This window comes from Alosa pseudoharengus, unplaced genomic scaffold, assembly GCF_046254945.1.
Source record: "Alosa pseudoharengus isolate Yale_2024_CS ecotype anadromous, Long Island Sound unplaced genomic scaffold, YU_APseudo_1.1 YU_APseudo_1.1_scf_12, whole genome shotgun sequence".
Taxonomy (NCBI): domain Eukaryota; kingdom Metazoa; phylum Chordata; class Actinopteri; order Clupeiformes; family Clupeidae; genus Alosa; species Alosa pseudoharengus.
The window spans coordinates 34,815,332-34,833,464 of NW_027468587.1; the positions used below are offsets into that span (position 1 = coordinate 34,815,332).

Here is an 18,133-nt window from a genome sequence, read left to right on the forward strand (position 1 = left end):
CAATCAATATTTCAAAATTAAACTGTGAACCACACACACACATACGTGTACACACACACACACACACACACACACACACACACACAAAGGCTCAAGAGCATCTCTCTGTGACACTACCACACATAAACAGCAAGAGAGAGACAGAAAGAGAAAGAGAGAGAGCATGCAATACCCTGGCGTAATGTGCATGACTACAAACAGATGCTCAGTGTTCAGTGTTCAGTCAGAACAGCAGTTTGACAGACAAAAGTAAGCACTCCTACACACACACACACACACACACACACACAAACACAAGCACACACACACACACACGTGCGGTGCTGCCAATGGCACCCATGCAGGCCACAGACAGGCAAAGAAGCTCCTTACCTTCCTCTGCTGAATTAGGCTGGAGAAACAGAGAGAGGTACAAAAACACACTCCACATTTCCACTACAGAATGATACTACTGACACACAGGGAGGTAGAGTTTGAGAGAGAGGGAACAAGAGAGACACATAGGGAGAGAGAGAGAGGAGAGACAGAGGGAGGGGAGTTGGGGGAGGAGTCTGTCTGTTCGTTTCATTTCAGATTAGAGAGAGAGAGAGAGAGAGAGAGAGAGACTGAGTAAAGGATAGAAATTCTTAGTGAGACAAATAATGGAAAACACAGAAAAATAATAAAACAATAAATTGTGGCATGGGAAAAATACCTGGCATGTTTGCCGGGCTTTCCAGACAAATGTAAATATCTCCTCTTTTCTCTATGCTCTGTGCTTTTTCCTTCTGCTCCCCTTTTCCATGTCAAACCAAGACACTTCTTGGCTCTCAGCGACGAGCCAACTCAGAAGTTAAGTATGTGTGGCAGTGGCACTAAGGAGTGATTGGCAGGAAACACAACTACCCTCTGAAATGCTGTTATGTTTTCCATCCGTCAGTACCCAACTCAAACAGACAGCCCGTTTAAAATGACATCTTAATGTAGTCTCCAGAAACTTGTTCCCTCAGATAACATACAGTCACCTCATCCCTACCCAAAGGCAGGGTGTGAGCTAAATCAGGGATGTGCTCCGTGCATGGACAGCTCCCTCTATTGGCTATCTTGGAGAATTACATCCATCAGAGAATCATCAAAGGTGAGAAACCTGACAGACATGTTCTCAGTGTTTATGTGTGAGTTATGTGTTTGTTAATCTTAAAGCTCTTAAATATTGGTTTTCACTTTATCCAAATCACTCTAACATTTTGAGACAAAAAATAGCTAGCCAGATAAAGAATAGTGTACATTCAATACTTATTGTTGGATATTAGTATACGAAAGAAATGAATACACCCCAACATGGCAAACAACAGCAATCCTAAGGAACTGAACTGTGTTCATACATTTCCAATCAACACACACACACACGCATAGACTAGACACACACATAGACACAGAAAAGTGTGGCGCTATAACAGCTCAACCAGAAAATGGCATAGAGAACTGAAGTGAAAGACACGGAGGAAATGTGCAGTGGGTCCCATGGCAGGCACTCCCACGCTGTGCTAGACACAACAACACATGCTCCTGCAATAGAAGACAGAGTGGGCATCACAGACAGCGCAAGAGTGTGCATAGCCTAATATGTACGCATGTGAGGACTGTGGTGTGGAAGAAGGATTTCTCTTTTGCTTTAAATTGATCAAAAAAGATGTCTCTACTATACGGATTTGTGGTTGGGTCCAGTGTAGGTCATTTCATTAGCCACAGGACTCAGTTTTTATTTACACTGGTCAAGGGCAGCCATGTACAAATGTTGTCACTGTATAATTTATCCAATGGAATGAGGGCTCAGACACTCAACATTCTTACAACTCTCATAACTCAACAGCTATTAATCACACGTACATGTGAATTCATTAGAAGTGGTTTTAATTTTTCATTTACATTTCTTTCACATGAAAGTATCCAGTACATAGTAGTAGTACAATGTAGACAATACAAGTATCCAGTACATAGTAGTAGTACAATGTAGACAATACAAGTATCCAGTACATAGTAGTAGTACAATGTAGACAATACAAGTATCCAGTACATAGTAGTAGTACAATGTAGACAATACAAGAGAGGCAGAAAATGACAAGAGAAGCGGCAAAAGGGCTACGAGGTTTGAAAAGCGTAACCATGGAGAAAATGAGGGATCCTCACTCAGCTACGAGGTTGAAAAGCGAGGGATCCTCACTCAGCTACGAGGTTGAAAAGCGTACAGGCTAACCATGGAGAAAATGAGGGATCCTCACTCAACTACAAGCAGATAGGCGATGTTGATTACAAAATAATACACATACCATGTTTCTGGAATTTATTGTGCATTTAGAGAATGGTGGGGATCATATTGAGTGCAAAATGCTTTTTATATATATATACATACTATATATATATATATATATATATATATATATATACACTATATACATATCTACTCAATAATACGTATCTAATGTCTGTCTCTCAATTTAAAACAAATTTAATAAACGCTCAGTGAAATCTGGCAGTGGAAGTATGTGAGCATACACAGACAATAGTAAATAGAATTTATATACTTATGATTTTCAGAATGAAACATCGATATTCATGAATGTTTATGGGAATACATGCTTCAACACAAAATATCAATAGATTCTGAACAGTATAAATCCTTGTCCTAGAATGTGCGTTGCCAGTAAAGTGATAGTGCATGTGCTTAGCAAGCATCCCCAGCAGCAAATGTAGCAACAGATCAAATACTTTAGGCAATTTGTAACAAGGACAAATTATTCACCACACCATTAATAGACAACCCTCTATCAGAAAGCTATATACACTATAAACAAACACACACACACACACAAATGAAGTACATGTGCAAAACATACAATAAATAGACGAAAGGTAAAAGACTACAACTACAGCCCCAAATCCCACAATGTTACATCATCACAACACAAGACATATAATAATATGGTACTGTAATGGCTGAAAATGCTTTTTACAACATTTTATCAAATATGTACTAAGATTCCTTTTGAGGCCTGGAAGGAGGCATCTTGACATTCAAGCACAATAGTCCTTTTTCCCACATTAAAATCAATTTTGTTGAATTGATGTTTATCTTGTTTACCTTTTTATTCATTTGGCAATATCTGGGCTATTATTTTTAACAGCTATTTATCTTTTATTTTGTGACTGCCCGAATTCGCAAAATAAATACCCTGGCTGTTGAGAATGTCAAGTAGTTAGGCTAATTAGGAGTACAAACCAGCCAGTAGCCTAGAATCTGTCTGATTGATCCATAGTGCACAGGTTGTGCAAATTGTGCGATGTGAAATGCCACTGGAGTCTTGTTTGTCTTTGAGAAAAAAGGACAGTTCTTTGATCAACTGTATTGGCTCTGAAACACAACAGCTTGTGCCAGGACAGAAGGTTGTCATCTGTTCTTAGTCAGGGTGTAACGGTTAGGCGCACTTACTTCACTGAGATTGCGTCATTGGACAAGCGTCAGCTAGTAAGGAAGTAGATAGTGAGCAGTGCGGGGCTAAGGAGAAGATCAGAGTTTCGCCTCATCACCAGCTAGCTTTTTGGGACTGTTTATCTAGGTCAACCACAAGCTGCTCTCTAGCTCCATTAAGAAATATAAGAGTGAATTCCAACAAGTACTAATCTTTGCAGAGGCTGAAGTGCATGGCATGTGATTAGTTCAGAGAGTGCTTTATGTATTTCACACCAGTGTCTTGAAGAGAGACTACAGTGTATAAGAATATGTTTGACACTCGTGCACATTTAAAATTTTGCAGTAACAGTAATCGCTTGGAATATTAGTCACCATCTAAATAGGAATATCAGTACAGTATTACTACCACTTCACTCACTACCACGTCATTAGGTCTATTTCAGTGATTAAGAGAAATGTACACATAATCACAATTCATAAGTAACATCAAGCTGCAATAAATAAAAATAAAACTGGGAAGAATCTCCACCAGCAGATTTCCTTTGAACATTTACATACACTCAATCAAAAGGGAGCTTGGCTCCCGTATAGCCACACACTTATATGTCCATTCACTTATCACAGCGGCCGGCCTCAGCGTCATCTCACACACCACTAATACGTAGATGGTATAGAATACATTTAGTTTGGAGCCACCGTACATCCTTTGGTTCTGGTTGTAGTGGCAATTGCCCAACTTCTGCAAAGAAGTTTCCGTTGAGGCAGTGTTCCTCAAAAAACGGCCCTTAGACACCACTCAAATCCAGAGTCTTTGAATAGGTTGTTTTAGATTTTGCAATCCATGGGATGTTTGTGATTTAGCAATCCATCAATTATCAAGTCAATCTGATCAGTTTTATGTGAGGTTCCTCACCAGAACCACGTGGGTCTCTACTTGAGGAACACTGCAGGCTTCACGAAGGGCAGAGCGTTAACCACCAGAGGGAGCGTCACCATGTTTCCTCATTAACCAAGCCCCAGCATCCTAAAGCTGGTCGTGTCTCAGCAGCAAGCAATCATGGACGTTGAGGCAGTATAATAGGCAGTGTTCTACAGTACTTTTACACATGACCTACTTTAGGCTATTACTGGGCAGTGACAACTTGCTTAATGTGGTTAGACATACAAACAGTATTAGATGAAAAATGTCTAGCACATGGCTCACTGGATGAAATGGCTGTTTTTATGGCACTGCTCCCAATTACACAAGTGCCTTGTCCTTTTCCCAAAAGCTATAGGAGTATCATTGCCTGCAACAACAGCAGCGCTCAGGGAGCAGTGAGGGGTTAGGTGCCTTGCTCAATGGCACTTCAGTCGTGCCTACTGGTCGGGGTTCGAACCTGCAACTCTCAGGTCACAAGTCCGAAGCGCTAACCAGTAGGCCACAGCTGCCCCACTACACAGCCACTACACACTAAGGAGGTCCATTTTGTGAACTACAGTATTTCCTGTGGTTACTGCCAAATGCTAATGGTCTGCCATGGCTGTCTGTGTAGTGCAGTTAGCTGTGTTGTGGGATGAGACCTCCTTGCCCTGCTAGACGCTTGGGAGGCCATTTTTGCTACTGTCAACATTGGGGAATTCCACCATGGGCACCTTCTCTCTGGTAGGCGAGACGGGGAGCGTGATCTCGCCATCCTGAGGAGGGAGACTGGAGGCAGCGCTGGCGAAGCCGCGAGCGATGTCCTCAAAGGTCCGCCCTTTGGTCTCGGGCACTCGGAAGTAGGTGAAGATGATGAAGAAGATGAGGAAGATGACAAAGATGATGAACACATAGCTTCCGCACAGCTCCTAAAAGAACAGAGAGAAATTGGGGACAAATGAGAACAAATTGTGGCAGAAATAAAATCTATTACCGGCATAACACATTAGTGGAGAAGACCGTCAAAGAGCTACGTGAGGGAGTGTGTCAGTATTTGATTAATGAGCAGGATTAAGCAGCATTTTACCCGCAGCTTGGGAAAGCTGAGTCCGACCAGGAAGTTGGAGGTCCAGTTGGAGCATCCTGCTACAGCTATAGCTGCAGGGCGGGGTCCCTGTTCAAAGAGCTCTGCCGTTATGAACCATGGAATAGGGCCTGGTCCCATCTCAAAGCTGGCCACAAAACCAAACACCGCCACAATGGCCAGGTAACTGAGGGATTGAGTGGTACCCTGAAATGGGATGGAATTTAAGGAGAAACATTAAGCACCATTGAAAAATTGTTGGTTAAGTAATTGATAATGAAGTGCAGATATACCAAGAAAAAAGAAGAGATAAACAGCCGGAAACTTACAATCAGTGCAAGAGAGATGGTCATTAGAAGAGCACTAACTGCCATTCCACTTAAACCAATGAGGTGGAGTGTCCTGCGTCCTGCCCTGTCCACCAAGAAGAGCTAGAGAAAAGCAACAGAGCACACATTCATGTAGACATGAGCACACATGATCTAATTAGATAAATGTCATCATACACAAAAATCTAAATGATTGGTAGAGTTGTACTTACAGAGACCACAGTGAAAACCGTGTTGACAACACCAGCTCCTATTGTAGCATAGATGGGCTTGGAGACTCCAGCACCTTCAAAAATGGCTGTGGAGTAGTAAAACACCTACACCAGAAAGACAAACTGTTATTGGAGAAAAGACACAATACTAACATTTACAGTGTAATTTACAGTGTGTAATAATTAAAAAAAATTGATAAGGGTAGATTGGTTTCATATCTAATCAGCAGAGCTCTGGGAGATGTAGTTCTTACGTACAGCGTTAATTCCAGAGAGCTGCTGAGACAGCTGGAGCACAATGGCAATGATGATGGGCTGTCGGTACGAACGGTTGCGGAACAGCTCAGGGATGGTGACCTTCTTCTCCATGGCCATCTTCCTGCCTTCCTCCTTCATCTCATTGATGTCCTCACTGACATCCTCACACCCACGCAGACGCACCAGTGCTGTGGGCCGAAATCACAAGAGCAGAAAGCTCTTCAATTTCTGTTCATTATATATGAATACGCTAAATATAGCAGGATGATGCCATATAACATCTTCCCCTAAAATCAATATCATTTGAATAAGTACTGGAACCACTATCAAGCTCCCTTAGACTGCTATTACTGCTCTCTGTCTTACCCTTGCGCGCCTCCTCTTCCTGGTTGAGGTTGATGAGGAGGTGCCGAGGACTCTCAGGGCACATTGGTAACATGATGGTCTGCAAGACCGCCGGCAGAACTGTCAGAGCCAGTAGCAGGGGCCAGAGGGAGTCCGAGCCCAGCAGGGACTCCAGACCAAAGATCTGGACAAAGGCGGGGAGACAATAACATTAGGGCAAAGATGACAAAAAATACAGAAAATGCCCTCTTTTTATCTCAGGGGTTTTCAAACAGTAGTCTGCAATTTCACTGTGGGAAGGACTGGCTTTTACCTCACACCTTAGAACAGGAGCCCTTACATTGCTTTTTATGTCAGAGTGATTGTCCTTGGATTACAGTGAGTCAAAAAGCCCTAATTTACATGCATGCTGATGGAAAAATGGAGGAGTGCATGAAGAGATCTTACCTGGGCCACCAGGATGCCAATGACCACACCCAGCTGGTGCAGCGTGCCAAAGGCTCCTCGTAGGGCAGTGGGGGCTAGCTCTCCTATATACATGGGGCTCAGGCCAGTACACAGACCACAAAACAGCCCGATGACCAGGCGCCCAAAGATCACCATCTCATATGACCGACACAAGCTGGAAAACCCCATCAGGCCTCCACCAATCACTGCCAGGCCGTTGGCTAGAAACATGGACTTGCGCCTAGAGCAGAGAACAAAGGCATAGGAGGGGATAGAGAGGACACAGACACAATTAAAGCACAAGCGAGCGCAAGGCTGGGAGACATTTGCAAGAGAGTGTTACTCACACAAAGGCACAACATTCTGTACTGTTCAAGGCACCGTGACACAGATCAGTCCACCATCACTCTAAATCACAAGTCCTCATTACTCACCTCCCAAACTTGTTGACCAGAACCCCCACACAGACAGACCCGGCCATGCCTCCAATGCTGAAGATAGCCACGGCAACACTCCACACAATGGTGACGGTTCCCTCCTCCATAGCCTCTCCATAACGCTCCATTGATATATTTTGGATGAAGCTTCTCAGTTTCTGAGTTTATCCAAAGATACAATATACATATTATTATGGGAGAAAACACACACACACACAAACTTCAGCCTTTTTTGGTTCAACAAAGAGCAGAATAGACCTCTCCAACACCGCAGAGCGTCTGGAGCCTGTACCAGGATGTTCCCTGTCAAGTCATCACTTGAGGCAGCTTGGCTTAAGACTCTGACATATTAGACTCCTTAGTTAGAGCCTTGCCTCTGGTACTTTTATTTCATTTCACACAGACAGACAGACAGACAGACAGACAGACAGACACACATGTCTGATCATGTCCGATGAGAACATTGAATAGCATGGTATTGAACTAGCCTGGGTGTTCCCATGCTGCCTTGCGCGCGATTTGATTCACGCTGCTAAGGCAGCCTGGAAACTACCGCCCTAATTTTTGCCTCAGATAGGGAACCAATCACAGAACAGGGGGGAAAGCAAGACGATGATGAGCTATGCACAGACGCATTTGATAGACATCCGTGGCACCCAATAAACGGATCTGGGCATTTTTTTCAAATACGAGAAAATGAACGTTTGGTTCCCAGACCACGTCTCATTGAGAAGGGTGAAATGGGTGAAAAAGGCTAAACCCCTTAAAGCCGACCATTTTATCAGATTTGAAATACATAGGTGCGTTGGCTTCTCTCTATAAACTCTTTAAACAAGAGTCCTATATTTCCCCAACAAACCATAAGCCATTCTTTCCCCATTCATTCCTATTACCTAGCAGGTTAAGCAGGGAATAACTGACAGAGATGCTACTGGTTAGGAGTCAATATGTTTTATCTGGTAAATGATAATTAATAAGTTTTAGGTATTAGTCAGTCAGCTAATAGACATTTGTTAATCACATAGCCTTGACTGGATGCCAATAAAAACCTCAATGCATTTTTAGACTCGTTCATAAACTAGGTAAAAACCAAAGAAAAAAAAAGGAATGTGTATAAGCAACTCCATAAATCTACTAACTACATATTGTGAGTGTTGTTTTGTAAAAGTAGCGACCTGCTCAGGTGCGTTGATGACTCCAGTGTTGTAGCCAAACTGCAGCGATCCAATGACTGCTGTAGAAATACAGAACAGCAGGTAGCACGTCAACGGCTTCTTCTTCTGGAAAAGACAAAGAGAGAAGGAGCACTTAAATGAGATGCCAGTCCCAGTGTACACTTAAGCAGACCTTATCACCACAGTACCAAAACTGAGAAAGGAAAAAAATGAAGGAGAGAAACACTATCATCCTTTACTCTTTTTAATTTCTGCTTTCGTTTCAGAAAAAAATATCAAGACTTCATATACCTCAAACCTACAGATTTTCTTGTACCGTCTAATGTCAGTCTCACTAGTGGTGAATGGGAATTTTATATCTGCTAAAAGCAACCAACCCTAAGTCAATCCCCAATCCCGCTATCATATGAAGCTGAACAACATGATATAGAAGCCATATGAACCCCCTTTTCCCTGGAAAGCAACCACAGATTTTAAGGTCAAGAAGATTTATGATTAGTCAGGGTCACTGGTTGACTGCACCGCTTGTCAACATCTGTTCAAATGACCACTACATTCTCAAAGAGGACCACATCCCATCAAAACATCCTTCAGAGAGGAGTGTGTGTGTGTGTGGGGGGGGGGGGGGGGGGAGGCAAACAGCATCAGTGAGAGCTTTAATGTGTTGATGCACGTGGATTGTGTTGGTACACAATGAACAAAGTCTCACATGCCCCGCAATCAGTCTGCAAGAGACTGTGAAAGCACAGTGGAGTTGTCACAAAGCTTGTGTTGTTGGCAGACGCACAATGATACATTCTATTTCTGCTCTTCCTGACCCTCTTCTCCTTTCTCTCTCTCACCGTTTCTCAGACAAAGCCACCATGCGCCTCAGACGTGTTGGGAAATTGTAGATATTCTACACTGCATATTGCCAAACACCACACGTGGAAAGCACTACAGTTTAGTGGCACATGTATGTATTCTGAATGGTCTAAATGCAACAGATGTGGCGACGGCAAAAAACAGAAAGACTCTTTGGACAAACAAGTCATCACAAGTAATGTAGCGATTTGGCAGAGGAAACTAACTCCATTTATTTCTCTGCATGTTGAGCAATGCTGAGGTATTCATGCTAGATATGACAGTGCTGTTACTCACTAACATGGTCTTCCTGGGTTGTTCTCGGCGGTCTGTACAGTCTGTCCTTCTTTGACTCAATAGATCAATCACAATAGATATTCTCGGTCTAAACCCTTAACATTACATTGCTGTTGGTTTCCTTGCCATACTATGGCACACGCATGGCAGGTAAGATTCCAATTAAAGGAACCATATGTAAGAAATGTGTTTCAATTAACCATAAAATGGCCCTGATATGTCACTAGACATTAAGAAATCATGTTAATTTCAAATACTTATATCACTGTCAACAGTAGTCCGGCCAGGATATTGCCTTTTAAAAAGTGCAGCCCTCAACTGATGCCTGATGCGCCACCCTCTACCTATCTACTAATCACAAAGTCAGTAGTGTTTTGGCATCCGAGTTGGCAACCTCGGGGGGGGGGGGGGGGATACACCGCTCTACAGTAATTTGAAAGTGATTGCAGTACCAGTTTTGGCCACAATCTTACATATGGTTCCTTTAACCCATTCGTGCTGGATGCTGCATGACGCAACATTGACCCTCCCGCTGGATGCTGTGTAGCGCAACATTGACCCTCCCGCTGGATGCTGCGTAGCGCAGCATGCTTTTTATTTCATGTTTCTAGGTGCTACAGAGGCTTAGATATTAAATTTTGGTAGACGTTGACAATTTTTAGTATGTTTTCAGAAAACCCTCAGGAAATAAGGTTATTTAGTCTAGAATGCCATAGGATTCTATAGGCGTTTTTAGCAGGCATTTCAGGAGTAAATGGGTTAAGCTACAGAATGTGTAGATCCTATGCACATCAAAGAGCTAAACATGACGAGAGTAAGTAAGCAAACTAATAAATGTTCAAAGCAACATCTTTATGTCAAGCTCACTGTACATCTATAGGTTAACCTGTACTTACACAGCCCTAACTGAATCCTGATCCTAACTCCAAACCTATTAATGTACTTCAAGGCATCAATTTACTGTCATATTATTACATTGTACTTACAGATACACTGTTATAAGGAGTCTTTAACATAAAGTGTGACTTAAATATAAAGCATGAAAGTCACCTCTAGCATAACTAAAAGAAGGCATGTGCTGTCAGACATTGGTTATACAAACAAAGATAAAAAACACTGATCCACAAAATCCATTGTGGTTCCTGTACTGTTCAGAAAAGTGACCTACATCATGTATCAAGTAAGCAAAGTGCTGAAGAAAGCAAAATCCCCATGTTAAGCATACACTGATTAAAACAGCACATTGGTTCTTTGTGATAATGTTAGTGTGGTATAAGACCAAGCCACTTTAGTAGCTGAAGGTCAGCATAGTCTTGATATTAAGCCACCAGACATTGTGACTGGGTTCATTTCTCCTTACAGAAGCTCAAAGACTGAAAGGCACAGAAGGAAGAGGAACTAACTCCCCATTGGTTATGCCACATCTGTGTTGTACTTGACATTTCACATTACTGCACATTTCACTATTTAAGTCCGATAACACAACTTTTACAGTGCACCACAATTGGGCTGGATTTTAAATGTTTCAAAGAAAATTAAAATAAGGAGAACATAGTTTTATAAGAACAGAGATCAGAGCTGTTTTAGATCGTGCAGTTTATCGGCGAGTGTAGATCTCAATGTCCTTCCTCATGGTGCACAGTCACAGGATGTTTGCAATAACAGATAAATGTTGCAGCAGACCAAACTGCCACATACATAATTTATCAGATGATTTCCATGCACACTGCATGATTCAACAGGTTTTTACGATAGAGCTTAAATATGGCGACGGACGGACGTAGTTGTGGAAAAATCCAGCGTGAAAAGATGGGGACACTGCAGGACATTCTTTGATACTCTGTAACATACCCTTTCAATCAGCCACACTGACAACACACGCATGACTGAGAACATAAAACACTAGTGGGAGTGAGTCACTATGTTTGATTGTGCAAGCTTCTTACGTAGACTTGCTCTACCTCAGTGGCACAATAGTCTATGTAGCAGTAGCATGCAGTGACTTTTTGTTGTAGGCCAGCAAAGCTGATGACAACCATAACGCATGCAATTATCTTTACCACAACAAACAACTGATTTGATGTGCACCACTGCAACAAAACTATTTCTCAGTAAATGCAAATTAGGGAGTGGAGGAGTGGAGGTGCTGCAATAATTACTCCTTGAGCCGGTTTGCGTCCTTCTCGGCCATATGTCTCTGGCCTACATGCCATAGGCTTTGCAAAACTCATTTCTTTGTCTGTACAGTCACCTGAGTTCTGTATCCTAATGTTATAAGATGCCAAAACTGGTTGGAGCTCAACACATTCATTGTCAGGTTGGGACATGCCATCAAACCTGTGTACGGGGAGAAAGCTCAACCCCCCTCACGCTCTCTCTCTTCTCAACCTCTCCCTCATCCACTCATTTCCTCAATACAGCCCCCATCCTTCGGCTTGCCAGAAAGGAAAAGTACTGGATGTGTTTCTCATAAATTCCAGGTTGACTCATTTCTGTTGCCTAGACAAAGGGTGGAGGAAAGACAAATCCCCATGTAATTACTCAGGAAACCTCTCTTATTGTGTAAGAAATGTGCCGTTTCATAGCAGAGGTAATTTTACTGAACACATCAAGGCTGTCATAAGAGCCAAGTCTTAAAGAGTTAAAATGTGTGGTGGGCAGCATAATCTATATATGTGCTGTGGTTTTCCGTTTTGGTGGAACACAAGTAACAGCTAGGTAACATCTGCACAAGGAGCAGTACAATACAAGGGAAGAGATGGGATCTTACCTTATCCTCCTCCATCTTCTCCATCTCGGCAGAGCAGAGGTGTGGTGTGGTATCACGGGCTTCTCTACAGGGCAGTATCTGAGCTCTGACTCCAAAGTTCAGACTTGTTGATGCACTTCTTGTTTTAAGTTGAATTTATCAAAGAATTCAGTGATTGGCTGGATAGCTCCTATGATAACAACAAACAGCAGTAGTGTCAATAAACAGAACAAAATGAGTTTGTCATGTAGGCTAATCGTCAAAGACACGAGAGTGAGCTAAGGATCTCAATAACTAAGATGTATAGTAACATCTACACATGCCTATAAAGTCAAGTGTTCACGTGCCCCTCCTCTTGCCCCTCCCTGGTCTTGTGTTCCGCTTATCAAACCATTACAAAATATTAAAATCTGACATAAAGGCGCACCAGTGATGCGTAATTACAACATGGACTAAAATTCAAACTACCAGTACAATTTTGTTTTGTTTTCCATTTAAGGAATAAAGTAGCCTACTTTACCGTATTGATTAAATAATTCCTCGTGTTATAGTATATCGTCCGAAGGATGCTCACACTTGTTTAGGTTCCTCCTCCACCGGTGGGCTTTTTTATACGAGGGTATACTCTTCGATCTGCACGTTTCACTTCAGTTTCATCTGGACTGGTGACACCCGTTTCATTTGCATTTCCGGGCATGATGAGTCAATACATAATCGTCTTTTTTCTAATAATACTGATGGGTTTATTCAGAAAGAAGGCGTATCCTTGCCTAAGGAACTACATAGTAATTGAAGCTAACTGTATCCTTATATCCCTTCACTTGTTTCATTCATGCCACCAGGTCCCATCTAACATGTTAGGTTCTGCCGCGCTCCTATTAGGTTTTGTGCGCTATGAATAGGCTAGATGTTCTGAACCTCCTACAGCGCTTCCCACTCACAAACGGAGAACAATCGCCGAAGAATGCAAGCTTTTCGAACAAAACTATGGTCACACACAGATCATGAGGATGCTTGGTGGGTGGCATACCGCTCCAGTAAACTACTACAAATCTTTTATGTGCCATGCCAGCTACGCCTTCTCAAAGTTGGTGAGAATGCCAAGAAGCCAAGCAAAAAACAAACCTCACAAGTATGTCTTCACTGTGCAGGATAGTGTCAAGTGCTTTGCTGACATACACTACTTGTTCCATATATTACTGCCCAATATATTACTGTTCAATATATTGACGCGCATTCGGAGCATCCCTCTACACGTCGTCGATCCAGCATTAATAGCCTACTTGTTGAGAGCACGTGCGCACGTATGCGGAGGGTGATCCATAGCCTACGTGCAGCTTGAAAGCATACCCCACTTTCATGCACCTTGTTCACAATCTATACTGTTTTAAAATACATGGGTAACCCTACATCTAAGTACAACTAAATAGTCTGTCTAGCCAAATAAAACGTAGGATATCGCATTATAGGCTACGCCTTTTGACTGAGATTGTAAGATTGGAATATTATTTAGCTTGCTTGCTACAAGAGTATGAGTCACCCTCTATTTATAAATAAAAGACACATTACTGTAGGACAGTTTATACTAAACGTATAAAAGTGACCTCTGATCTGTGTGTATTTTACCCACTCACTGAACTGTTACCTGACATAGCATAGCATACTCACATACAGGTCAAGGGTGTAGCCTAATGATGTTTGTGGGTTTGTTGCCCCATGTCTATTTAAATGCTGAGAGGGAGAGCATGTTCAGAGTTGCAGATATGTAAATGGTGATGGCAAAGTAAATGTGACCTCTCATGAACTCTCTTTTCTTACACTGGTCTGCATGCTCAATGCACGTAGAACATGTACATTTATTAGGTGGATGCATTGAGACAAAAGGGGTCAGGGCTCCCTGCAGAGAAATAAATTCAAACTTTTGCTTATTTATTAGTCCTTTGCTACTATATTAATAACTATGTTCATTGTTATTTTTGGTTCATTCTTACATATTATTATGATTTATCATTCTTACTTGTTATTATTAACTTATAATGAACCACACTACAACCTCATAATCTCACAAAGATTTGATCTCTAGATTGATCACACTTAAATTGTTTAATATATACTCTATTAGGGGGTAAAATAAACAAATAAACTAAAATAAACTATTCCAATTTAACAATAAGATAACATTTCCAAATGTGTAAGATTCAGAATATTGCATACATTTTTGTACATGCTGCTCTGACTGGGGATTACACAGTGTAACTGCTGCACAGGGGGAGATGAAATACCATGGGTCTGTGTCTGTCTTAGTCTTGGCCTCTGACGTGGCCTTACTTTTGGCCTCTGACGTACGCCTTATGACAGCCGCAGCAGTTCCTAGTAATAGGAAGCTGAACACAACTGTGAATGTGTCAACAGGAACCTGCCACCCTGCGTGAACTGGTTTCTAACTGAGGACGAAACAAAACACCTTAATTTCACTTCTATAATTAACCCTTGTGTTTGGGTCTGTGGGACCCGTTTTCTAAAAGAAAAATTATGCTATTTATTATTTCTTCAAACTCAGACTCATTGGCCTTGGCTCATTTTCTGTGAAGAACTTAAATAACTTATGACTGCACACAGAACACCCTCCCTACACATAACTATTACATATGTGGTGTTCGGGTCTACTGGACCCGAGTGTAATAATTGTAGGTGATATGTACCTTAACTGTGTCCTCCTCCTAACTGGGCCTGCTGTGTGTGTGTGTGTGTGTGTCTGTATGTGTGCGTGTCTAGGTGTATGTGTGCGTGAATGTTGTCTTTCTGCACCTATTCCCACACAAAATTGTTACATTTTAGGCACTTACACCTTTTCTAATTAAGTTCTAAGAAGCATCAATAAAAATCTTGTTTCTGTATTTTTTACCTTTTTTATATTAGGGGGGGGGAGGGGCAGCCGTGGCCTACTGGTTAGCGCTTCGGACTTGTAACCGGAGGGTTGCCGGTTCGAACCCCGACCAGTAGGCACGGCTGAAGTGCCCTTGAGCAAGGCACCCAACCCCTCACTGCTCCCCGAGCGCCGACGTTGTTGCAGGCAGCTCACTGCGCCAGGATTAGTGTGTGCTTCACCTCACTGTGTGTTCACTGTGTGCAGTGTGTTTCACTAATTCACGGATTGGGATAAATGCAGAGACCAAATTTCCCTCACGGGATCAAAAGAGTATATATACTTATACTTATATAATTTAATTTCCTCATTTTCTCACAAAAAAAACAAAAATCAGTCATATGATGTGATCTCACGGGGTAAATGGCAAATATGAACCATAAATGATGTCATATCTATATCATTGGTAATTGAGCTAACATAAACATCTAATACGTATTTTACATAAATTGTTATGGCTGTATTGATTTAAAAGCCTAATAATGTGGTGGGTCCGCCAGACCCAGAAACATTGACTTGGCATTGGAGTAACAAAAATATGAACATCTTACAAGGGTAAATTTGGCAAATTTGAGTACATCACTTTTCACAGTGGGAGAAATAACAACACTACAAATATCCATGGCTGTTTTTGAACACTAGTTCTATTGCTAATTCAAAATGTTTTTTGTTTTCTTGATAAATATTGTGTTAAGCTGAGGATATTTATGACACTGAGTTTTCAACAAACATAATATTTTCCTCTGGTCTCCACTGCTGTTAGAGAAAGGGGGCAAACTGACTCAAACCAGGGTCAGAGAGGAAGTGGAAGACAATTGTCAAGAGATCAGTTTAAGAAACAGCGGGCAAGGTTATCAGCAGGCTGCTTCTTTAACTACTAACATCAAATAACTGTGTCATCTGCAACAGTAAAACAAAACAGGAAACTTTCAAGGGTGTTAGGAGGTGCAGTCATATCTAAGATTGCCAAATAAAAAGGGTCAATGTTGTGAATAAATTGATAGCACTCACAGTTCTTTTTAAAATCTTTTTTAATCACCCCACTTTTCAGGCAAGACACCCTTCTTCAGAGTGATTATGGCGGTTTCAAAAAATGGTGGTTATGGCGGTTTCGATTATGGCGGTATCCTTTATTCACAAAGTTTATTGGTGTTTATTGGTTTATTGGTATTACCCTGGGTGGCAGGTCCTTCAGTGCCTTGGCCACCAAACTCTGGAACTCCCTCTTCCCAACCCCTTCGTGCCTGTCCTTCTCTTCTTTTCTTCAAAGCACATCTCAAGACCTTTCTGTTTAATGATCACTTCTCCTCCACACCCAACACATAGTTCCTACAGATAACTTGTCTTTGTTGTATTGTTTTGTTTGTTTGTTATTGTGTTTCCCTGCCTTTGTCTCTGTTGTATTGTTTGTTTGTTTGTTATTGTGTTTCCCTGCCTTCCTACTATGTAAAGCGACCTTGGGTTTGAGAAAGACGCTATATAAAATAAACTTATTATTATTATTATTATTATTGTGAATGGAAAGGAATGCCATGGGTGGGTGAGTCTCAGTCTTGGGGTGATAGGATGGAAGAGAACATGTGAGACCCAGAGCAAAATGAGAGAATGCTGGAGGCCGCATCAAAGACAGCTCCAGAAATGTAAAGGTACATTTCAGAGCCTTATGCAAAATACAAGGATCAATGATCCAGAGGGGTGTGTGCTCTGTCACAGTGCATGGCTGAACCGTGGATCCTGTCAGCTGCTGTGTAGCACATGCAGGGAAATCATTTCCTGGGCCTACTGGTCCCATGAGCCTCACAGAGGCAAAACAGAGCCCTGGCAATGACAATAGGTAGTAATGATAGCAATGTCTCCTACCAACACCACAGAAATAAAAATGATTTAAAGATTTGATTTACTATTCCAGATGTGATTTGTCATGTTTATGTGCATGTTAATGTGCAGAAATAGGTCCCAACACAATGTTTCTCTGTCTCTGTGTAGGCCAGGGCATGTGATACGATATGTGTTCTGGGATGATGTAGCGCGTGCTGTGAGATTATCAATGAGTGACGACCTTATGGATTCCAGATGATGTGATTGTGTCACTGCGGAGAACAGAAGGGAGGTTGAATGTGTGGAACCCATGATCGCATTACTGCCCGGTCTATGATCTCTCCTGCCTACTGTGCCCAATCAGAAGCCCTCCCAGTGGTCATGTGGTCCACATGTACTAATATGGTAGTTCAGTGTGAAATAAATAAATAAGTGGGAGCTGTGGCTTATAGAGTGATGAAAAAGGGGGAGGGGAGACTGTAGTGAGGAGTACGTGCGGAGCCACACACAGCTATCTCTACGACTTCCCTCATACCTCGGAATTGACTAGTCATTAGTTTTCAGAAATGAATGGCATGAATGAGTCTGTAGAAAAGTAAAAAAGAAACTTGCTCTCACAGAGCTGCAGTCAGACTGAAACAGAAACAGAAGCAGAGAAGGCCGTCCCCTACTCCTGAGACAGGAAAGGGATGTTCTCCTGTCTCACTCCTATAGGGTACCATGGCCTTTGTTACAACACAGAGAAAACACATTTCATTTTTATAGAGGAACACCATTGATGAGCCATTATGCTTTGTGCCCATTACCTTGTGATACAGTGTGTGAGTCATAGTGAAGTCTGACATGATGGTGTAAGCAAAC

At 42.0% G+C, this 18,133-nt stretch overlaps 2 protein-coding genes across 4 annotated transcripts in view; both read right to left on the minus strand.

Moving 5' to 3' along the window:
• ephb6 (eph receptor B6) overlaps positions 1–428 on the minus strand; it is a 34,536-nt gene extending 34,108 nt beyond the window's left edge. Inside the window, exon 1 of the mRNA XM_076281052.1 lies at positions 373–428. The gene's annotated coding sequence lies outside the window, so the exon portion shown is untranslated. The remainder of the gene's footprint in view (positions 1–372) is intronic.
• Positions 429–2,177: 1,749 nt separating this feature from the next.
• Positions 2,178–13,196, minus strand: slc2a3b (solute carrier family 2 member 3b). 3 transcript variants are annotated; one of them, XM_076281055.1, is made up of 12 exons: positions 13,049–13,156; positions 12,550–12,718; positions 12,117–12,278; positions 8,640–8,744; positions 7,462–7,622; positions 7,028–7,268; positions 6,602–6,764; positions 6,236–6,423; positions 5,978–6,082; positions 5,766–5,867; positions 5,440–5,643; positions 2,178–5,281 (listed from the first exon to the last, which is right to left on the minus strand). In XM_076281055.1, the coding sequence occupies exons 5-12, from the start codon at positions 7,590–7,592 to the stop codon at positions 5,027–5,029; spliced, it is 1,389 nt and encodes a 462-aa protein (XP_076137170.1). In that variant the 5' UTR covers positions 7,593–7,622; positions 8,640–8,744; positions 12,117–12,278; positions 12,550–12,718; positions 13,049–13,156; the 3' UTR covers positions 2,178–5,026. The 3 variants fall into 3 exon arrangements, with proteins under 3 accessions (XP_076137170.1, XP_076137169.1, XP_076137168.1); XM_076281054.1 differs by lacking the exon at positions 12,117–12,278 and having other exon boundaries at positions 13,103–13,196; XM_076281053.1 differs by lacking the exon at positions 12,117–12,278.
• Positions 13,197–18,133: the final 4,937 nt, after the last annotated feature.